Genomic DNA, 23,465 nt, shown 5'->3' with positions numbered 1-23,465 from the left:
AATCTAATCACCTCCCGTGCTCTAGTATCCTGTCCCCCTCTATCTCCTCAGTCCCTCTCCTATACCCTTTCTTTGTAGTTCCTTTCCTCTCAACCTCTGTAAACCGTGCCGAGCTCTGCGCACGCGGAGATGGTGCGGTATACAAACCTAAGGTTTAGTTTAGTTTAGTTTAGATACTAAATGGTTCCATAACTAAAGCGCCAGACACTGGTGTGGCAACAATTGCGCGCAGGGTGTATGCGTGCCGCCGGTTCCGCCACTTTAAACCAGTAACGTTACTGCTGTGAGGGACATGTAGAAGGCCTCGCGCTCCCACTGGGGGGTGGTTTGGAGAGGTGAACCCCCCCCCACCAAGTACACTTAAAACTTCCGTTTTCCGTTAAGTTTTCGGAGGTCGGGAATTTTTCAGTGTTGTGGGGGTTCCCCCGACACACCCCTCCCAATGGGAGAGCGAGGACTTGTACATGTAGTGGGGGGAGTTTCCCCTGCCCCACACTGAGCTAATGTAATGGGTCTAAAGCGGCAGGACCATTGGCGACGTGATTGTCATGCATCTTCATCAGAGCATTTTTGTCCTGTGCTCAATTGACGGATCACCATACTAAATATCCCAATTGGAAAAAAGCAATTAAGAGTATGCCAATCCGAAAAGTTAAGTTTTTAATAGACTTCTAAATTTAACATATGATGATGATTGTTGCAGGTCCAAATGGGTCTAAAGTTAATAGGGATGGGAGTGCAATGCAGAAAAGTTTGTCCAGGGTACTACTATGAATTATTTTTATAGCGCTACCAGACGCACGCAGCGCTGCACAGAGTCACAAAGAAGAAAACAGTCCCTGCTCAAAAGAGCTTACAATCTAAACAGCCAAGACAGACAAACAGGATGTCATGGATACAGTTAAGGGAAAGGTTAATCTGCTGGTTGGGTTGGAAGGCAGAGGAAAGTACAGGACAATCATGCCATTGTGACATCACTGATGAGGTTGGCTCTTATTGGTGAAATGAGGCATTATGACATCAGAATCTCAGCTCTGCTTCCCAAAAACTGAAACTCTTCACATTACTACTACTATGAATTATTTTTACAGCGCTACCAGACGTATGCAGCTCTGTACAGATTCACGAAGATAGTCCATGCTCGAAAGAGCTTACAATCTAAACAGACAGCCAAACAGGATGGCATGGATACAGTTAAGGGGAACGGTTAATCTTCTGGCTGGGTTGGAGGGCAGAGGAGTAGGGTTAAGGATTGAAGGCTATATCAAAAAGGTGGGTTTTCAGTCTGCTTTTAAACAAGGGAAGGGGTGTGGTGGACAAACTCAGGCAATTTACTCCCGGTATAAGGGGCAGTTAGATGAAAGGAACGAAGTATGAAATTGGCAGTGGAAGAAAAGGGTAAGCTAAGAGCAGCTTATCTGAGGAATGGAGTTCTCTGGGAGATGTATAAGAACAGAGAAGCGAGGAGAGAGATTGAAGGGCAGCAGAACGAACACGCTTGTAGGTCAGCAATAGGAGCTTGAACTGGATGCGATGGCAGATAGGGAGCCAGTGAAGTGACTTAAGGAGAGGGTGGGACATGAGCATAGCGAGGTTGGTAGAAGATGAGTTAGATTGTAAAGGAGAGAGGCGACACTGCAGGAGACCAGTTAGAAGTAGACTGCAGTAATCTAAGCGTGAGGTTACGAAAGCGTGGACAAGGGCAGGGTAGTGTGCTCAGATAGGAAGTTTGATGCTACCTAATAACCCTTGCACCAGTCCTGGTTTTGTTTTTATATCAGTAACTTTTCCATTTGTCTCTGGCAGTGTTCAAGGCCCAGTTAAAAGCCTGCCTCTTTGAGCGTGCTTCCGACTGTTAACTCCTCTCACCTTGGGTTCTGCATCCCCAACCCTATATGTCATGTCTATCTGTCAAAGTTAAGACTGTAAGCTCTTCCGAGCAGGGACTATCTATAAATGTCCAAAATGTACAGCGCTGCGTACGCCTTTCAGCGTGGTAGTAGCTTTTGCTTATGTTTTCTAATTAGGTTACACTTTATGTTCATCACAAAAGTCCCCCAGTAAGGTTAAGGGCACTAGGAAAGGTTTTGCCTTATGGGAAGAAACTTTTAAACAGCTAACACAGTTGTACGGTTCATAGACAACCCTGCGAAAGACAAAGGCGCGCGCCGACAGAAAATTACAGTTTTTAGGGGCTCCGACGGGGGGGGGGGGGTTTGTTGGGGAGCCCCCCCCAGTTTACTTAATAGAGATCGCGCTGGCATTGTGGGGGGTTTGGGGGGTTGTAAGCCTCCACATTTGACTGTAAACTTAACTTTTTCCCTAAAAACAGGGAAAAAGTGAAGTTTTCAGTAAAATGTGGGGGGTTACAACCCCCTACAACGTGGCGCGATCTCTATTAAGTAAAGTGGGGGGGTTCCCCCCCCACACACCCCCCCCCCCCCCGTCAGAGCCATAAAAACAGTAATTTTCTGTAGGGCGCACCTCCACGCTGCGCTCAATTGTCTGTGCACGCCTTTGTCCTGGCGCGCTTTTGACCTGACACCCAGTTGTACAGTACACCCGTGCTTTTAATGGTCACACTTTAATACCAATATTCAAATGTTCAGAAACAAGTTTTAGGGGGATATTCTATGAACAACACTGAAACTTACCCTACTCTAAGTTAATTGAGAAATGCTGTTTAAAATAGAAATAAAACAGTAAAATTAAAGCACCTACTATAGCACTTAACACCACTAAGAGCGTGGCTATTTCTGGAAGTGGCATTAGGTACCATAAAGCACCTATATAGGCGTAATTCACAACACAGATAGGCACCAGGCCTACATTTCCTACCTTTCATGGATGTGCGATTCTCTATAGGGTGCCGTCGTGTGATCGACACACGATTTGCAGCCACTTTTCAGGTGGCCGCTGATACCAGCGCCCTATAGAGAATCCGGATCTTAGTGTCTCTTTGAAAATCTATGTACGAGTAAACACATTAAAAGCACCACACAGACTTTGCGTCTGCTAGTTTGTGAAATGGTGACAGCAGTATGAATCTTTTTGAAAATGCCATGCCCTTTTTTTTTTTTTACTTCCCCTAGCAGCCTATATACAGCAGAGACACCACCTGACAGAACAATTGAAGGTACTTCAACAAGAAAATACTCTCAAGCTTTGAAAAAAGTCCTCTGTTTGTGCATGAAAACCACCCTCCACAAATGCGAGCCTGGGATTCCCCTGATTTTCAACAGTAATGAAAGAATAAATCTGTCCACACCACCCGGTGGTGGTATTTCAAGCCCCCTATCTGCTGTTTTGTTTCTGGAGTTACTGAAACATCGTAGTTTTCCTAGTGCTTGGATTTGTGTTTTATTAGCTGAACTCACTTGGCTTGCTGAATTTTCAGCTTTATTTTTCCACAGTCTACCTCGTTGTCTTGGCAGCCACTCTCCCAGCTGGTGGTTCCCTCTCCACCAATCTCAGTCCTGATTTTATTTATTCGCTTCTTGGTACCCTTCTTGCTACTCACGGTTTGCCAAGGACAGCCTTCCATCCTCCTGCGAGACACAAACAACGAAATAAGCCATGTCCAATCCCGACCAATACCCTGAGGTTGTGGGTTCAAATCCCACGCTGCTCCTTGTGACCTCCGAGTTTCAAGTTTAATATGTATTTGATCAATCGCTTATCTTTTTTTCTAAGCGATGTACAATTTAAATAAAAACAAATTCAAAAAAACACACAATGACAAACAAAAGACATGAGGGATGAGGGGAGAACTACAATAAAGTCAAGAAAAGGGAAGGGGATTCTTCTGATTAGAGCCCTTGCCCCGGTACAAAAAAGTACCTTTATACAGTGTTCCCTCGCGAATTTGCCGTTCGCAAATTGCAGCCTCACTTATTCGCGGTTTGCTCCGACCGCCTCTTCCTGTCGTAAAGTTGGGCTACACCAATTCAGAAGCTGCGTGCCAAAGCAGCTCCTGATTGATGTAGCCTGACTTTATTACAGGAAGAAGTGGTCGGCGCAGACCGCGAGTGATTTTCTTCACCCACCAGCGCTCCAGCTGCCCTGCGGTTTTTCAAAATTCACGCTCGCAAATTTCAGAGTACTGTATATGTAAACCACTTTGAATATACAATCACAAAAAAAGCAATACACTTCCCCCTCCGTATTCGCAAATTCCATATCTACGGATTCACTTATTTGCGGTTTTAAATAAAAAAATACATTTTCATTTTTCAGGCTATTTTAAGCCCTGTAAACCCCCCTCCCTTAAGCCTTACCTGGTGTACTAGCAGATTTTTGGGACAGGAGCGATCTTCCCACGCTCCTGCCCCGTGCAGATCGCTCACAGGAAAAGGCTCGAGAGACTACAGGGAGCTCAAGGCAGCCATTTCCTGTGAGCGATCTGCACGGGGCAGGAGCGTAGGAAGATCGCTCCTGTCCCGAAAACCTGTTAGACTACCAGGTAAAGCTTATTTGGGGGGGGGGGGCTTTCAGGGCTTAAAATAGCCAGAGGAAGCGGGGTTAGGGGCAGAACAGGTCCGAATATTATTCGCGAGCCGGCTCTGCCCCTAACTCCCGCGAATACGCAGGGGGGGAGTGTATACAAGTCCCATTCCCTTTACCTCCCTGGTCCAGCCTCTCCACCCTCCTCACCCCCGTGGTTTGGGACATAGGAGCCAGCTCTGTGGGTGCTTGAGCAGTCCAATAGCGAGGAGAACTCCTCAGCTGTGTCCAGGAAGAGGTCATTCCCAATCATTTTGGAAAAGTTGGCTCTGTTCCAGGGTCTCTCCTCCCTGTCGTTCACGGCTTCCCTCCTCCTCCTCCCCCCCCTCCCGTGGTCCAGCATCTCTCCCTCCTCGTACCTAGCATTCTCCCCCCCTCCCTAAGCCACTCTTCAATTCGTGTTGTCCCTTCTCAGCTCGCCAGCCGCAGCCCCTGCTCCTCCATCCACCGCCCCTCCCCCCCCTCTGACGCAGTTTCCTGTTTCCGGCGTGGCTGGCGCGTCCAAAGGAAGGCGGATCCGGCAGGCAGGCGAGGGGGTAAAGCCGGATCGCCACCCCGCCCAGCGAAGCTCAGCGGTCCCCCCCCCCCCCAGCCAACGGGGGCCTCGCCAGCAAAGAGCAAGAGCCGGGGAGAGGCGCCACTGACTCAGGTTTGCAAAATTGGCAGACACTGCTTTGGCCAAAGGTGTTCATGCCGATTCCTTTGTTGCTGAGCCTAAAAAAGCAGGGGGGGCAACTTGTCTCTCCCCCCCCAAATTTGTTTCTCCTTTCCGGTCCCAGCTCTCCTCCAGGCTTAACCCAGCCAATCTTTACTCTCCCCCTTCATTATCTTTGGGCTTAAGAAGTTTTCTTTAAGGTCTCTCTGCCCCCAATCATAATTGGTTCTCTTATTTTTTGTGGGGGGGGGGGAAGTTATTAATTCTCCAGGTCTCGGACCCCCCCTGATGTACAAAAGCTTTCTGTGGCAGCCTAAAGATCTCTTCTTGATGTATGAAAGGATTCTCCATGGTTTCTGCTGCTGATCCTCATAATAGCCGCCGAGAACCCTATCCAAATGCATCGTAGTTAAGGACTCCTTTTACTAAAACACACTAGGCTTTATTTTATCACCAACCATGGCGGTATGGCTCTGACAATCGTAGAATTCCTGTGAGCGATGGAGCTAACTCCGCTGTGGCCGGCGATAACAAAAAAAACCAAACAAGCCTAACACAGCTTTGTAAAAGGGGAGCGGGTGAATGAGCACTTCTTGTGATGCACAAAAGGGAATGCCCCTGCTTTTATGGGATAAAATGTTCTGGCACATCTGGACCTGCTGGTAGGTGTCCTGCATGTGTTGTTGTGTGAGGCACACAACATAAGAACATAAGTAGTGCCTCTGCTGGGTCAGACCAGAGGTCCATTGTGCCCAGCAGTCCACTCACGCGGTGGCTCATCAGGTCCAGGACCTGGATAGTAATCCTCTATCTATACCCTTCTATCCCCTTTTCCTTCAGGAAATCATCCAATCCCTTCTTGAACCCCCAAACCGTACTCTGTCCTATCACGCCCTCTGGAAGCGCATTCCAGGTGTCCACCACCCTTTGGGTGAAGAAGAACTTTCTAGCATTGGTTCTGAATCTGTCCCCTCTTAATTTTTCCAAATGTCCTCTCGTTTTTATAGTTTTCGGAAGTTTGACGAATTTGTCCCTCTCCACTTTCTCTATGCCCTTCATGATCTTGTAAGTCTCTATCATGTTCCCTCAGCCTCCGCTTTTCCAGGGAAAAGAGCCCCAGTTTCTCTAATCTTTCAGCGTATGAAAGGTTTTCCATACCTTTTATCAATCGTGTTGCTCTTTTCTGAACCCTCTCGAGAAACGCCAGATCCTTCTTAAGGTATGGCGACCAATATTGGACGCAGTACTCCAGATGCGGGCGCACCATCACTCGATACAAAGGCAGGATAACTTCTTTCGTTTTGGTTGTAAAACCTTTCTTGATAATACCTAGCATTCTATTCGCCTTCTTAGAGGCCGCTGCGCACCTTGCCGATGGTTTCATTGTCTTGTCCACTGTTACCCCCAAGTCCTTTTCTTGGGTACTTTCACCCATTACCAGTCCTTCCATCATATAGCTGTACTTTGGGGTTCTGTTTCCTACATGCAAGACTTTACATTTTTCTACATTAAACTTCATCTGCCATCTCGTCGCCCACTCTTCTAGTTATTCAGGTCCTCTTTTGTCGCGACTCCATTAAATAGTTTAGTGTCGTCTGAGAATTTTATTACTTCGCACTTCATCCCTGCTTCTAAATTGTTTATAAATACATTAAACAGCAGCGGTCCGAGTACTGACCCTTGCGGAACACCACTCAAACACCACAACAAACGCACAACAGCAGTGTCCATTTAAAAAAACCCCAAAAACAACCCCAAACTTTTCTTGGGGCCAGCTGAGAGAGCAGGGGCTACTGGCTCAGTTGTGGACAGTTTGGGTTTTTTTTTATAGGCACAGCTGTTGTGTGTGTTCTGCAAAAGCACATCATTTGTGCCCTTCTTAAAAAACAAAACGCTGATCGCGGCTCCTGAGCCGCCATCATCTGGACAGACGGAAAGAAAATGGTGGCTGCAGACAGGAGGAGGAGCTATGCCTAGTTCATGCACAGTTCCTCTCCATTATACCAGGGCTGCTGTAATTTCCAGTAATTTGCATGCTATTCATGTTGAGCATCACCTGGTCAAGAACAGTTGCTCCCACCATGGTACTTTTTACTTTGCTGTTGCAGCGTTGTGCACTGAGGCCTCTGTTCCTAGAGAAAATGGAATCTCTGGCAGGGAAAAAGAAAGAATCCTCCATGTATGGGCTATACTTTCCATGGAAGTCCCAGACGCTCACTGGCTCCCTATTAGCCATCGCATATGGTTTAAGGTTATGTTGCTTATATTCAAAACTTTGGCTTACAATGAACCCCAGTTTATATCAAAAATGTTAATTCCCCACAGCTCTGCGCGTGCACTCAGATCATCTTTTCAAAATCTACTAGTTGTTCCTTCTCTAAAAATAATAGGCACACGAAGATCAGACATGTTTTCTGTAATCGGTCCCCAATGGTGGAACTCTTTGCCTCAACATATCAAAAACGAAAAAGATATCTCTTCTTTTAAAAAATCCTTGAAAACACACCTTTTTAAAGATGCTTTTAACATTTAAACTTTTTTGATTTTATGATATCTCTTTTTTAATAACTGCCCTGTGTCCTTTTGTTTTTTCCCTTATTTGTCTTTCTTGATATAACAGATGTATCTTTTTACCCTCCTCCCCTTTCAACTAATGTCTGTCTTGTCTTAATCTCAATGTTTATGTATTTTGTATTTATTTTTAATTCTATCCTATTTTATAATTATGTACATCGCTTTGTAAACAGATTCAGCGATTCATCAAATATTTAATAAACCTTGAAACCTTGAATATTTCCAGAGCTTTAAAACTGCCTTGCCTCGCGTTCAAGTTCAATTTATGTAATATACCGCAAATATAAAACCAAGAGGCAAATCTAAGCGGTTTACAATAAAAAAAAAAATTAAAATCTGAGTCCCAAGACCCACTCAAGAAAGTTGAGATGACAGAATTAGAGGGACCACAGGTAATTATGGGGGGGTTTCAGGTCCATTAAGACAGTGTACTTTTTATAAGGGAGGCCTGTACTTGAAGTGATAAAGTATGAATGCTCAGTCTGGTGCACATGTAAATGGCTTCTTACAGAATATCAGCTATTTGAAAATTATGTGCCATGACATCATGGTGTGTAGTTTGTTGGTGGGTGTGCAGAGGGATGGAGTTTGGGTGGAATGTACATGTACTATAACGTACATATGACACATACTGGTGCAGACGTTTACACCTGCTCTCAACTAGTATTTTATTTAAAAAAAATAAGTAGGTACCTATTTTTCTTTATAAAAGAGTGCCTTTTTACTCCCTGTTATAAAATGTCCCTCTGCACCCAGGCTGTCAGGCTCTGCCCCTTTTCTCCCTCCCCTGTCAGGCTCTGCACCCAGCCCCCTTCCTTCCTTCCCTCCTGTCAGGCTCTGCACCCAGCCCCCTTCCTTCTTTCCCTCCCTCCTGTCAGGCTCTGTGCTCAGCCCCCTTCCCCCCACCCTCCTGTCAGACTCTGCACCCTGTCCCCCCTCTCTTCTCTGTCTTGTCGTACCTCCTCTGCAGATCCCTGGTAGTCCAGAGGTGCAGTGGGCAAGAACGAGCTTTTTGTGCTCCTGCCCCGCTGCTAACCCAGTTGGTCCGAAGCTGCTACGAGTTCTTGTTTCTTCAGCCGCTGAGCAGCACCGAGCAGGAGCGCGCTTTGGTGCTGAGCAGCTTCCTGACTGGCTCCCGCAAATTTAGGGCTGTTAAGTCATAACTATGAGCCAGTCAAACATCTTCCTTCCCCCGCTCCTCCCAACCTCCTAGAGAGCAAGGGTTTTCAGTACAGGCCTCGAGACACACATAGCCAGTCAGGTTTTCAAGGTACCTAAAATGAATATATGCGCAAGAGATTTGCATACAATAAAAATAGCACATACAAACTCATCTCATGAATATTCATTGTGGATAGCCTTACCGTATGGCTTCAGAAAAAGGAGGACAGACAGAGACATCTGGGTTTTACTTCCATTGAAAGCAATGGAAGTAAAACTCGGATGTCTCAATCCATCCTCCGCCTTATGGTAACCCTAATTGTGGATATCCTGACTGGCCTGGTGTTTCCCAAGGACTGGGTTGAGAGCCAATGTTTGAGTGTTATCGATATTGAGGGTAGGTTGGATGAAGATAGGCTGGTAGAGATATAATCCGGCTGTTGAAAAGACCTGCATTTTTGTATCTGTTGTACTTGTTCAACACAATCTCAAATTAAAACCCTTGTTTTGAAAAAAAATAGCTGTCAGTCCACGTTGGAGCCTAGATGGACAATCTCTACACAAGTGTATGAGTGGGAGGGCCACTGAAAAGCCAGAGAATCCCGTTTCTTATTCTAGTGCCATGTGGCCTGAGGCAAGTCACTTGATTTCCTTGTGCTTTCATCAGCCGGACAGTGAAAAGCCTGGACAGAGATGAAGCATTTGATGATTTGAGTTTACATCGCAGAATTAGATAAAGCAGAATTTAATTTATCCCAGGACAAGCAGGCAGCATATTCTTAACGCATGGGTGACGTCACCGACGGAGCCCCGGTACGGACCTTTTTAACTAGAAAGTTCTAGTTGGCCGCACCGCGCATGCGCGAGTGCCTTCCCGTCCGACGGAGGAGTGCGTGGTCCCTAGTTTCTTCGTTTCCGCGGAGCGAAGAAGACGCATGTGTTTTCAACGGCCGTTGAAAAACTAATTTTTGCCTTCCCGCTCGCGTATTTTCTCACTTTTTTCCTATTTTTCTTATTGGATTCCCTTTATTTTTGTTTTCAAAAAAAAAACTCGTCGAGTTTTCCTTATTTTTTCAGGCCGGCCCCGGCGGGGCCCGTTGCCACCATACAGGCCTCCGGATTCGATTTTGCGGAGGCCGTGTTTCCCTTCATGCCCCCTCAACCGGGTTTTAAGAAGTGCCAGCGGTGTGCACGCCCGATCTCCCTCACCGACCCACACAATTGGTGCCTCCAGTGCTTGGGTCCAGAGCATCGGGCTGACACCTGCACCCGCTGTGCTACGCTTAAAAAGCGTACTTTGAAAAATCGGCAGATCCAGCAAAATATTTTGTTTGGTACCGGATCTGCCATGGAACCGGCTGTGACGTCGACGGCACCACAAAAGTTGGCACCGACGACATCGACACCACCGGACCCTTCCTCGGGGTCGTTGGGCCCAGGTAAGCCGGCTAAGAAGCCTCCCACTTCCCTTGAGCGCCCTCCTGCCACGGTTGCGACACCGGCCCTCCCGGCACCGCACCGGCTCCGCTCCGATCTCGGTGAGTGCCTCATCATCTGCCTCCTCATCGCCGGAGCGTAGAGCGGCACCTATGGTACCGAAGAAGAAAAAAGCGGTACCGGTGCCTCCCCTGGACGACCGCATCGCGGCCATACTCCAAACACAGTTACAGGAGCAGCTGCAACAACAGCTCCAACAACTGTTGCCGGCGTTGCTGGCACCGCACCTTCCGGTACGAGACCGGTACGAGCCTCACACTGTCCCATCGGTGTCGACCCCCTCGGTACCGATTAATACTTCCATGCCGGTGCTCTTGGCAGAAACACCTACAGTACATACCCGTGATGTTGCCGACCCTGTCCGGTCCCAGGAACGACATCGGTCTTCCTCACCCGGTACCGCCTCGATGCGCTCAGGCAAATCTCTTTCAAAGACCCGCCATGCCGAGCCCTCCACACCGATGTCCAAACGTACGCACCCCGACGTTAGGGACCCAGACTTGTGGGAAGACTCCCCTCACGGTACCGAGGAGGACGCTTCATCAACCGATGAAGAACCCTCCATGACCGACACCGTCTCAAAACCAGAGCAATCCTCTTTCTCCAAATTCCTTAGGGAGATGTCAGCAGCTCTTTCCATTCCCTTAGAGTCCGACTCTAAAAAGTCTCAGGCTTTCCTCGATGCCCTCGACTTTGAGCAACCTCCCAAAGAATTTCTGAAGTTGCCCGTTCACGACATCTTACGGGAAACTTTCTATAAAAACTGGGAAGCTCCCCTCACGATTCCTGGAGCCCCTCGTAAATTGGATAGCTTTTACCGGGTTATTCCAATCCCAGGGTTTGACAAACCTCAATTGCCCCACGAGTCCCTCCTGGTGGAATCTACTTTGAAAAAATCTCAGGGTTCCAGTGTATATGCCTCCACCCCTCCTGGCAGAGAGGGAAAAACCATGGATAAATTTGGTAAGCGCCTTTTCCAAAATGCCATGTTAGCCAATAGAGCCAACAACTACACCTTCCACTTCTCCTTCTACATGAAGCATCTGGTGCAACAGCTCTCCTCCTTACAGAAATATCTTCCTGAACGTAAGGTCCCTCTTTTCCAGCAACATATTTCCAGCCTCCTCCAACTCAGGAAATTCATGGTTCGCTCCATCAACGACTCATTTGAGCTGACCTCTCGCGCATCTGCCATGGCGGTGGCCATGCGCCGTTTGGCATGGCTGAGAGTCTCTGACCTAGACATTAACCACCAGGACCGCATGGCTAACGCACCTTGTCTGGGTGATGAACTCTTCGGAGAGTCCCTGGACTCAACAACCCAGAAACTCAGCACATGAGACCAGGTGGGACACTCTGATTAAGCCTAAAAAGAAGACTCCACCTGCTCGCACCTATAGACAGCAGTCTTTCTACCAGCGCAGGTTCTCGGCCAGACCTCTCAACCCGCCTCAACAGCAGCTGCGCCGACCTTGGCAACAACATCAAACTCAGGCTCGCTCTCAGTCTCACCAACCTGCCAAGCCTCTACCTCCGTCAAAACCATCTCAGCCCTTTTGACTCTTTGCTCCAGGGCATAGCCAGTCTCCCAACATCATTGCCTCTTCCTCAGCGTATCGGAGGTCGCCTCCAACTCTTCCTCAGCCGTTGGGAGGTCATCACATCAGACCAATGGGTCCTCAACATCATTCGCCACGGCTACTCTCTCAACTTCCAGACTCTTCCACCAGACAATCCTCCCGTAGAGTCTGCTTCTCACTCCTCCCAAACCCCCCTCCTCCTGAGGGAGGTCCAATCCCTCCTTCTTCTCAATGCCATCGAAGAGGTGCCTCCGGACCAATGGGGTCAGGGATTCTACTCCCGCTACTTCCTGGTTCCCAAGAAGACAGGAGACCTCCGCCCCATCCTCGATCTCAGGGACCTCAACAAGTGTCTGGTCAAAGAGAAGTTCAGAATGCTCTCCCTGGCCACGCTTTACCCTCTTCTCTCTCAACACGACTGGCTATGTTCCCTAGACCTCAAAGAGGCCTACACTCACATCCCCATCCATCTGAATTCACGTCGCTACCTCCGCTTTCAGATTCAGCACCGCCACTATCAGTACAAGGTACTTCCCTTTGGCCTCGCATCATCACCCAGGTTGTTCACCAAATGCCTTATTGTGGTGGCGGCCTTCCTCAGGTCTCACAACCTCCAGGTGTTCCCCTACTTGGACGATTGGTTGGTGAAAGCAACTACGTCTCCACTTGTGCTGCAAGCCACTCATCACACCATCTCTTTCCTCCATCTCTTAGGGTTCGAGATCAACTACCCCAAGTCGCATCTGCTTCCCACACAGCAACTTCAGTTCATCGGAGCAGTTCTCGACACCACTCTGATGAGGGCGTTTCTCCCCTTCGACCGACACTGGACCCTGCTCCACCTCTGTCGTCAGGTGCTCCTTCATCAAACCATCCCTGCTCGACAGATGATGGTCCTCTTGGGCCACATGGCCTCGACGGTCCATGTACTTCCTCTGGCACGACTCCACCTCAGGACACCTCAGTGGACTCTAGCCAACCAATGGTCACAGACCACGGATCCTCTTTCTTATCCCATCTCTGTGACATCGTCTCTTCAGCAATCTCTTCAATGGTGGTTGAACTCCTCCAATCTTTCCAGGGGTCTACTCTTTCATCTACCCCCTCACTCCATGATCATAACCACGGATGCCTCCCCCTATGCGTGGGGAGCTCACCTGGGAGATCTACGCACCCAGGGACTCTGGACCCCTCAGGAGCGTCAACATCACATCAATTTCCTGGAACTCAGAGCCATGTTCTATGCTCTCAAGGCCTTCCAGCACCTTCTCTGCCCTCAGGTTCTTCTCCTGTGCACAGACAATCAAGTCGCCATGTACTACATAAACAAGCAAGGCGGCACCGGATCTCGCCTCCTCTGTCAGGAGGCTCTCCGCATCTGGACCTTGGCCACGGACCACAGTCTCTTCCTCAAGGCTGTCTACATCCAGGGCGAACAGAACTCCCTGGCCGACAATCTCAGCCGCATCCTTCAACCTCACGAGTGGACTCTGGACCCTCCAACACTCCGCTCCATCTTTGCTCGCTGGGGCACTCCACAGATGGACCTCTTTGCAGCTCCTCACAACCATCAGCTGCCCCAGTTCTGTTCCAGACTCTTCTCTCCTCACCGTCTGGCCCCGGATGCATTCCTGCTCGACTGGACGGATCGGTTCCTCTATGCCTTTCCTCCACTCCCTCTGATGTTGCAGACGTTATACAAACTCCGCAGGGACAGGGCCACCATGATTCTCATCGCTCCTCGGTGGCCTCGCCAACACTGGTTCTCCCTCCTGCTCCAGCTCAGCTCCAGGGAGCCCATTCCTCTTCCTGTGTTTCCTACTCTACTTACACCCCAATCTGTCTTCGCTCCACCTGACAGCTTGGTTTCTCTCGGGCTGACCTCTCCAGAGAATCTGTCTCAGCCTGTCCGTCGCATTTTGGATGCCTCCAGGAAACCGGCCACTCTCCAATGTTACCATCAGAAGTGGACCCGGTTTTCCTCTTGGTGTCTCCTGCATCATCACGATCCCACCTCATTGGCGGTGGAAACTGTACTGGACTATTTGCTCTCTCTGTCCGATGCTGGCCTCAAGTCTACCTCAATCAGAGTCCACCTCAGTGCCATCACTGCGTTTCATGAGCCTATCCTCGGAAAACCTCTCACGGCTCATCCTCTGGTTTCCCGGTTCATGAGAGGCCTCTTCAATGTCAAACCACCTCTGAAGCCTCCTCCTGTCGTCTGGGACCTGAATGTGGTTTTATCAGCCCTCATGAAACCTCCTTTTGAGCCTCTTGCCACAACTTCGCTCAAACTTTTAACATGGAAGGTGCTTTTCCTCATTGCCATCACCTCTGCCAGGAGGGTTAGTGAGCTGCATGCACTGGTCGCCGATCCACCGTTCACTGTTTTTCACCATGACAAGGTGGTTCTGCGTACCCATCCTAAATTCCTTCCCAAGGTGGTCTCGGCTTTTCACCTCAACCAGTCCATTGTGTTGCTTGTCTTTTTCCCTAAACCCTATTCTCATCCTGGGGAACAGGCGTTGCACACGCTGGATTGTATGCGTGCCCTTGCATACTACCTTGACCGTACCAGGGCTCACCGCTCGTCTCCTCAGCTCTTTCTGGCCTTCGATCCTAACCGTCTAGATCGTCCTGTCTCTAAACGGACGCTTTCCAACTGGCTTGCTGCCTGTATTGTGTTCTGTTATGCGCGGGCCGGTCTCACTGGAAGGTGCTGTCACGGCCCACAGGGTCAGAGCTATGGCTGCTTCTGTGGCTTTCCTCCGTTCCACGCCCATCGAGGATATCTGCAAGGCTGCCACTTGGTTCTCAGTTCACACGTTCACTACTCACTACTGTCTGGATGCCTTCTCCAGACGGGATGGACACTTCGGCCAATCTGTGTTACAAAATTTATTTTCCTAATGGCCAACCATCCCTCCTCCCTCTCTGTTAGCTTGGAGGTCACCCATGCGTTAAGAATATGCTGCCTGCTTGTCCTGGGATAAAGCACAGTTACTTACCGTAACAGGTGTTATCCAGGGACAGCAGGCAGATATTCTTACGTCCCACCCTCCTCCCCGGGTTGGCTTCTTAGCTGGCTTATCTTAACTGGGGACCATGCACTCCTCCGTCGGGCGGGAAGGCACTCGCGCATGCGCAGTGCGGCCAAGTAGAACTTTCTAGTTAAAAAGGTCCGTACCAGGGCTCCGTCGGTGACGTCACCCATGCGTTAAGAATATCTGCCTGCTGTCCCTGGATAACACCTGTTACGGTAAGTAACTGTGCTTTTTCTACTGGTAAAATACTATATAGAGTGTAAAACTAAGGGATCCTTCCCTTTTGCTAAAGTGTATTAAGAGTTTGCTTCAGCTGCACATTAAAATTAAAACAGGATACAGTGGTACCTCGGAATCCGAACATGATCCGTTCCAGAACCCCGTTCGAGTTCCAAAACATTTGAGTTCCAAGACAGTTTTTCCCATTGAAAATAATAGAAACTGGAGTAATCCGTTCCTTGGTCCCACAAACTCAGAGACAGCAAGATCGGGCCCCCGCCGGCATGGGCAGCAAGATCGGCAACTGCAAGCGGTGCTCAGCCCAAAGCTTCCCTCTGACGCGAAAGCAAATGTTGCATACCTGTTACAGGTGTTCTCCGTGGACAGCAGGATACAACAGCCACACATGTGGGTGATGTCAAAGAGCTCGGAATGAACTTAAAGTTCCGAGCTCATGCACTAGCTCCCTACCCACTCGTAGTTGGTGTCAGGTCAAAAGCGCGCCGGGACAAAGGCGCGCGCAGACAATTGAGCGCAGCGCGGAGGCACGCGCCGCAGAAAATTACTGTTTTTAGGGCTCCGGCGGGGGGGGGGAACCCCCCCACTTTACTTAATAGAGATCGCGCCGCGTTGTGGAGGCTTTGTGGGGGGTTTGGGGGGTTGTAACCCCCCACATTTTACTGAAAACTTCACTATTTTCCCTGTTTTTAGGGAAAAAGTTAAGTTTACAATAAAATGTGGAGGGTTACAAGCCCCCAAACCCCTCATAACGCCGGCGCGATCTCTATTAAGTAAACTGGGGGGGGCTCCCCAACAAAAACCCCCGTCGGAGCTCCTAAAAACTGTAATTTTCTTCGGCGCGCACCTCCGTCTTGCGCTCAGTTGTCGGCGCGCGCCATTGTCTTTCGCGGGGTTGTCTATGAACCATGTCCATCACAGACCCTCATCACAGACCCACCTCTTCAACCACCCAACTTTAAAGGCCTGCCGGTACAAAAGACACCTGACCAGAACACTTGCCTTCCAAGCAGGTCATCTAAATGACTGGTTGAGCAGAATTATCTCGCGCTCCTCATCCTACCTAAACTTCAGGAAATTATTAAAAACGAACCTATTCAGCCGAATCATAACCTAAGTCCTCTCTCCCTACCCCTGCTCCCCAAGTTCTCTTTTGCCTTACCTCTTCGCCCTGCCCACCTTACATTTGTCCCTTCTTATTTAACCTGTTCCCCGCACACGCATATTTATTGTACCTGTACTCGCTGATTGTAACTATTTGCTGATTGTCCAGCCCTTCTTTGTTGTGAACCGCCTCGAACTTCTACGACTTTGGCGGTATATAAGAAATAAAAATAATAATAATAGTACTATGCTTAAAATGCCTGGGATCGCAGCATGATTCAGACTCACGATTCAGCAATGTGCTGCTTTAACTAAGAGAGCACGCAGGGCAAGGGAGAATAAGTGGAAACTTCTCCTTCAGGACACTGCTTCTACTCTGCCGACTACGTCTGAGCCTCTCCCTGCTCAAAATCACTCTCAGCCTGTTTATACAGCAGCTGATCAGCAACCCCCAGCGTTTTGCCGACAGTATACAAATAAAGGTGAGATTAAAACTGTTTCTCACCGTCGGTCACGCTCCGCCCAGGCCGAAACAGGAAACTGCGTCAGAGAGGAAGCTTTGGACTGAGCAACGCTTGCAGTTCGCATACATTCGGATTCCAAAGCAGCGTTTGGATTCCGGGGCAAAATTATTTTTAAAAAATACTTCAGATTCCAAGTTGTTCGAGGTCTGGGGCGTTCAGATTCTGAGGTACCACTGTCCATGGTAAGCTCAAAGGCTGCAGTAACTGTTGGGGGTCGTGCCCAGCGTGTTCCCTGCACTTATTCCATAGAAAGGTCCTTCACCACATTATTTTCAATTAGTCTATGTGCACTTACACAGTTACGTAGTAAAAGATTGCAAATAAAGACCAGCATGGCCCATCCAGTCTTCCCAGAAAACCAAGTTTCCAAGTTTTATTTTAAATTTGATAAATCGCTTATCCATAATTTACTAAGCAAATTACATTAAAATATAAAATAAACATACTAATCAACATACAATTTAAAATTTAGTTAAAATAAGTTAGACGAACAGACATACGACAGAACTGAATACGAGGGGAGTAAAGGGGTAAAGTTACAAAATTAATACTTTTGGAGAAAGAAAAGAGCCATAGAGGGAAAAAAACATAAGGAAGGGTAAAAAGTTTTCTTTCTTTTCTTTTGTGTTTTTTTTTTTTTTTTTTAGTAGGTAGTCTACTGCACTGTATATATTCCATTTAAAGGTTAAAAGCATCTTTAAAAAGAAAGGTTTATAAGTTATTTTTAAAACCATTGCCTTTCCAATGTATATTAAGCCTTTACTCCCGTTATACCAGGAGTTCTCAATTTGGTCCTTGGGACACACTAGCCTGTCAGATTTTCAAGATACCCATAGTAAAAATGCATGAGAGATTTTCAGTGATTTAGAGAATGACATGGTGACAGAATTTGTCACTGCCCCCGTGGACAACCAGAGAAAACCATCCCGTGTGATTGTCATTCTTTAGGGCCTCTTCTACGAAATTGTGCTAGCAGTTTCTAACGCGGGGAGCTGCGCTGAATGGCCCGCGCTGCTCCCGACGCTCATAGGAACTCAGTGAGCATCGGGAGTAGCACAAGCCATTCGGCACGGCTCTCTATGTTCTCTCTGTGCACTAGTGCAGTTTCGCAGAAGAGGGGGTTAGTGTCTATTTCAATCTCAGTCCTTCTCCACCAGCATTCTTTAATGCAAAGCTCTAGAGTCAGTGGTTGTGCCCATTTATACTCTGATTCTTCCTTCTCTCCTTAAAGAATGACATGGGGACAGGAACAAATTCTGTCCCCATGTCATTCTCTTATTTGCAAAGCATGGAGGTAGTGCATGCAAATTTCTCTCATGCATATTCATTGTAGATAGCCTGAAAGCCGGACTGGGTTGAGAACTGGGTTTATAATGACTGGTTTTAATCAGTCCCTTGCTGAATTAAATTATTACTTTTTAAAAAATTGTGAACTATATTTTAAAATGCAGCTGCTGGGCATCTCTGCTGCTTCACTGGGCTCAAATGGTAAAGCACAAATTTCACAAAAGGGTTTTGAATACCATAAAATTATTATGCAGCAAACTACTTATATCAAGCATAAAAATAATTTTGAGTACAGGATTACCAGCAGAAGGAAATACATTTTCTTTGTTTCTGGGCTTTTTAAACCTACATTTATGAAAATGTTGAAGGACACGGAAGAAGGGCGAAATATGCCTGATCTTGACGGTGTGATCCGCTCTGGTGTTCAGAATAGCTACAGTAAATATTCATGGCAGTAAAATTCAGGGCGGTGGAGTCGCAGTCAGAAGCAATTTTGGGTGGAGTCGGTAAAAATGTACCGATTCTGACTCCAGGTTCAAAATAAACACCTTATTTTGGTCAGGCAGACTGAATGACTCCGTGGATTGAAACAGGTTTACAGCTCCCCATGTACAGACTGAATCCAGCCCAGTTAGTCACCATCCATCTGATATTTAGAACATCGGTCAGACCAATGGTCCATCAAGCCCAGTTGCCTGTTCTCATGGTCAGACCAATGGTCCATCAAGTCCAGTAGCCTGTTCTCATGGTGGTCACTAGTACCTGGCCAAAACCCAAGGAGTAGCAATATTCCATGCTACCAATACAGAGCAAGCAGTGGCTTCCCCCATGTCTTTCTCAATAACAGACTATGGACTTTTCCTCCTGGAACTTGTCCAAACATTTCTTAAAACCAACTACGCTCTTACCACATCCTCTGGCAATGCATTCCAGAGCTTAACTATTCTCTGAGTGAAAAACAATTTCCTCCAATTGGTTTTAAAAGTATTTCCCTGTAACTTCATCGAGTGTCCCCTAGTCTTTGTCATTTTTGACGGAGCGAAGGTTCTGCTCCACTCAGGATTTTGTAGGATTTTGTTTAAATGAGTTAGTGACCTCAGAAGACAGATGCCTACAATCCAGAAATCCCTGTTGCCATGTTCACTAATCCACATTATTACCCTTTTAAGCACAGACTCAATCAATAGTGGGCCTGGGAATAAATTTATACACTCGCCCCCCCTTGAGGTCCTGTTTTCCAGACACTATTGCGGGATAGAGTGGGGCAACTTGAAATGCTGTTCGTATGTATTCCTCTTTTATGGACCTGGTGGAAGACCTTCCCCCTCTTTTACGAATGCATAGCGCAGGTTTTAGTGCTGGCAGCGGTGTTAACTGCTTCGACGCTCATAAGATGAGCATCGGAGCAGTTATCGGCGCTAAAACCCACGCTATGCGTTCGTAAAAGAGGGGGCTTGTTTTTTAGTGCTTTGACTTGAGCAGCTTTTTATGTTGACACGGTTTTTATTGATGAAAACAAAGTCACTGACATACAACCAAAGAACAAACCAGAACAACCAAAGCAACAGAATAGAGCATGTCAATTGGTTCCATCAGCTAAACAATTTTACATTTTAACAGTCCCACACTTAACCTCTTCCTATAGCTCCACCCCCCTCTCCCCCTTATAGTGAGGCAAACAAAGTGCTAGATTCACTAACCTGCCCGTTCGTGGCCGATCCACGGCAGGCTGACTGATCTACAACGGGTCAGGATGCAAATGGGGGCAATCGGAGGAATGCCCCCCACCGGCCTCACGGATCGCTAGTGAGCGATCCTGAAGCAGGCAGAGACCATCTTCTTTGACTGTAGATCAGGGGTGTCAAAGTCCCTCCTCAAGGGCCGCAATCCAGTCGGGTTTTCAGGATTTCCCCAATGAATATGCACGAGATCTATTTGCATACAATGAAAGCAGTTCATGCAAAAAGATCTCATGCATATTCATTGAGGAAATCCTGAAAACCCGACTGGATTGTGGCCCTCGAGGAGGGACTTTGACACCCCTGCTGTAGATGGTCTACACATGCTCACCGCGAAGGAAGAGCTGCGATTTTTACTTTACTTCGCGAGCTCGTAGTTTTAACCCGCTTTTAACCCATGGGTTAAAACCATGGGCTCGCACTGCTTGGGGAAGGGCAGGAGAGTCAGGGCGGCGAGTTGGGGAGTCTTGTCGTTCACCAGGTGCACAGGGAGACGTGTACGTAAAGAGACGGGGGAGAAGGAGAAAGACACTGCACGGGGAGGCAGAGAGCAGGTTCGGGGCGGCAGACTGAGAGAGTCGGGGAGGCAAAGAGCAGGAAAGCCGGAGAGGCAGAGAGAGAGAGAGTCGGGAAGGCAGAGAGCAGGTCACACCTTACGGGGCAGAGCGGCAGAGATGCAGGGTGATTTTTTAATGGTTTGATGGGCTGCAGGGCTGGGATTTCAGGGCAAAGACAGTTGGAAAGGACGTGAGGGACTGGTCCCCAGCAGTCGCTTCTTCTGTTGATCGGCCAGGCCAGTCGGTGTCCCAGATTTGTTTAGTGAATCGCTGCCCGCCGACTTTGCATGCCCGGATCGGCACAGAGATTAGTGTATCGGGTCGCAAACCGATTACTACACAAGCGGTTTGCTTAGTGAATCTAGCCTAAAGTGGACTAATAACCCAAGAATACCTCACAGCAACAACAGCGACCATTACCAAATACTAATACCGGTGTCAGGTCAAAAGCGCGCCGGGACAAAGGCGCGCCCAGACAATTGAGCGCAGCGCGTACCGCCGCACCACTCTAAATTACTGTTTTTAGTGCTCCGACCGGGGGGCGTGGGGGGGAACCCCCCACTTTACTTAATAGACATCGCGCCGCGTTGTGGGGGGTTGTAACCCCCCACATTTTACTGAAAACTTCACTATTTTCCCTGTTTTTAGGGAAAAAGTTCAGTTTACAGTAAAATGTGGAGGGTTACAACCCCCCCAAACCCCCCATAACGCCGGCGCGATGTCTATTAACTAAACTGGGGGGGTTCCCTAACAAATCCCCCCCGTCGGAGCACCTAAAAAGTGTAATTTAGAGCAGCGCAGCGGCGCGCACTGCTCTCAATTGTCGGCACGCGCTTTTGTCTTTCGCGCCGTTGTCTATGAACCACTAATACCAAAACAAGGAACAAAGAAAAATAACATTCCAGTCATCAAAAAACAGAAAGTAAAATCTTAACCCCCAACCCCCCCCCGAATCTCCCCTCCCACCCAAAGAACCACCTCAAAGGTAACCAAACATAACAAGTACCACAAAATCAGTGACCTTGACTCTTATAGTCCCCAAGCATAACAAAATCTAGAGAAAGAATTAAGAAAAAGGATCAAAAGTAATTATAGTATATTCAGAAGTAAGCTGCGTCCCCGGAGGTGCAAAGACTTCGAATAGACATCCCATATAGACAAAACATTTTTCTGTCTACCCGAATGGCCCTCCACCATTCTTGAGCAGCTTTTAAGAAGCATGAAAAACACTTACCACCATCTCAAATAGAGCAAATGTTTGGGTTCTTATACACAGGCTAAATGCATTATTATTAGCAATGTAGACTATGATGGTAAAAAGAGTTCTCCTATACTTTGTACCTGTGGTACTGCTTTTGCCATCTCCCATTTAGAGCCTGTCTGTGTCACAAGGAGACAGGAATGTTATTTTCTCCCTGGGGCTCCCAGAAGCCCAAATCATCCATCTTCTAATCTGACAAGTCGCCCAATTAATGATGTGCAGTCTGTCCTTTGGTGGTTTGAGTAATTGTGCCAATCAAAAAGATCAGGTTTTCTCTAGCATTAAATGTTTCTAATTGATGCTTAATATTTGATGGATGAATCTGTCCGTTTTCCCTGCCAATCCAGAAGAGATAAAAAGCCCTAGCTCAAAAGAATATACAAAAATGGAACATTTCAGTGTATTTAACGTTTCTGTAGGGAGTGTTTCCCAAGTCAAGTCCTGGAGTACCCCCTTGCTCATTTTCAAAGCAATTAGACCAGTGGTCTCAAACTCAAACCCTTTGCGGGGCCACATTTTGGATTTGTAGGTACTTGGAGGGCCGCAGAAAAAAATAGTTAATGCCTTATTAAAGAAATGACAATTTTGCATGAGGTAAAACTCTTTATAGTTTATAAAACTTTCCTTTAACAGTTAAAAGGAAAGATACATAAACTATAAAGAGTTTTACCTCATGCAAAATTGTCATTTCTTTAATAAGACATTAACTATTTTTTCTGCGGCCCTCCAAGTACTCTATTTTTTCTGCAGCGTTCACATTTAAAGTTTAATATCTTTTCTTTCTCAAAACTGGCACATTTCAATCACTAAATTGAAAATAAAATCATTTTCCTACCTTTGTTTGGTAATTTCATCAGTCTCTGGTTGCACTTTATTCTTCTGACTGTGCATCCAATACTTCTTCCCTTCTTTCAGCCTCCTGTATGCTTCCTCTCCTCCAGACCTCATTCCCTCCCCCAACTTTTTCTTTCTTTCTCTGTCTTTCTTTCTCTGATTCCGTGCCCCATTTTTTGCTTTGTTTCTGGTTCCCTGTCCCCCCTCCTTCTTTCTTCCTTCCTCCGTGCCCCATTTTTAGCTTTTTTTTTCTGGCTCCCTGTCCCCACCCCACCTTCTTTCTTCCTTCCTTCCTTCCTGCCCTCCCATGCCACCACCGCCGCAGAATAGGCTGCTGCTGCTGCTATCGGGAACAGGCCATCTCCCTGCTTCTCTTCTGCACGGGGCCGACCAACTCTCGCTGCCCGATGTCAATTCTAACGTCAGAAAGGACGTTCCGGGCAGCCAGGCAGCGATTGGCTAGCCAGAACGTCCTCTCGACGTCAGAATTGACGTCGGGCCGCCAGAGTTGGTCGGCCCTGCAGGGAAGAGAACAGTGGACCGCCCCCCCCCCCCCCTTGGTACGCCACTAGAGCAGCAGCGTGTCTGGCGGCTCGTTCGTTCAAAGCCGGCGGCTCCTTGCGAGATCTGCGCCTGAAGCCTCTCTGATGTTGTGACATCAGAGAGGCTTCCGATGCAGGAGTAGATAGCGCAAGGAGCCGCCAACCCGTGGCTTTGAGCGAACGAGCCGGCTGCTGCTCCCGCCAACCCGTGGCTTTGAGCGAACGAGCCGGCTGCTGCTCCAAAAGGAAGAGAATGTGCCTCCAGACCGCGGGCCGCAAATAGAACCTGGAGAGCCACATGCGGGCCGCGTGTTTGAGACCGCTGACTTAGACACACAAAGGGCTCCTTTTACTAAGCTGCGATAT

General features: G+C 47.9%; 2 protein-coding genes across 4 annotated transcripts in view; one reads left to right on the top strand and one right to left on the bottom strand.

Moving 5' to 3' along the window:
• SRRD (SRR1 domain containing) overlaps positions 1-4,966 on the bottom strand; it is a 38,793-nt gene extending 33,827 nt beyond the window's left edge. For both annotated transcript variants that reach the window (XM_033954347.1, XM_033954348.1), the window contains exons 1-2: positions 4,863-4,966; positions 3,378-3,548 (exon numbers count right to left, since the gene is read on the bottom strand). In XM_033954347.1, coding sequence (XP_033810238.1) covers positions 3,378-3,544 — 167 coding nt within the window. In that variant the 5' untranslated portion in view covers positions 3,545-3,548; positions 4,863-4,966. The remainder of the gene's footprint in view (positions 1-3,377; positions 3,549-4,862) is intronic.
• A 12-nt stretch (positions 4,967-4,978) lies between these two features.
• Positions 4,979-23,465, top strand: part of HPS4 (HPS4 biogenesis of lysosomal organelles complex 3 subunit 2) — a 97,354-nt gene continuing 78,867 nt past the window's right edge. For both annotated transcript variants that reach the window (XM_033954345.1, XM_033954344.1), the window contains exon 1: positions 4,979-5,152. The gene's annotated coding sequence lies outside the window, so the exon portion shown is untranslated. The remainder of the gene's footprint in view (positions 5,153-23,465) is intronic.

This window comes from Geotrypetes seraphini, chromosome 8 (genome assembly GCF_902459505.1).
Source record: "Geotrypetes seraphini chromosome 8, aGeoSer1.1, whole genome shotgun sequence".
Taxonomy (NCBI): Eukaryota; Metazoa; Chordata; class Amphibia; order Gymnophiona; family Dermophiidae; genus Geotrypetes; species Geotrypetes seraphini.
Note: the sequence above shows the minus strand (reverse complement) of the source record. Positions and strands in the feature narration are given on the sequence as shown.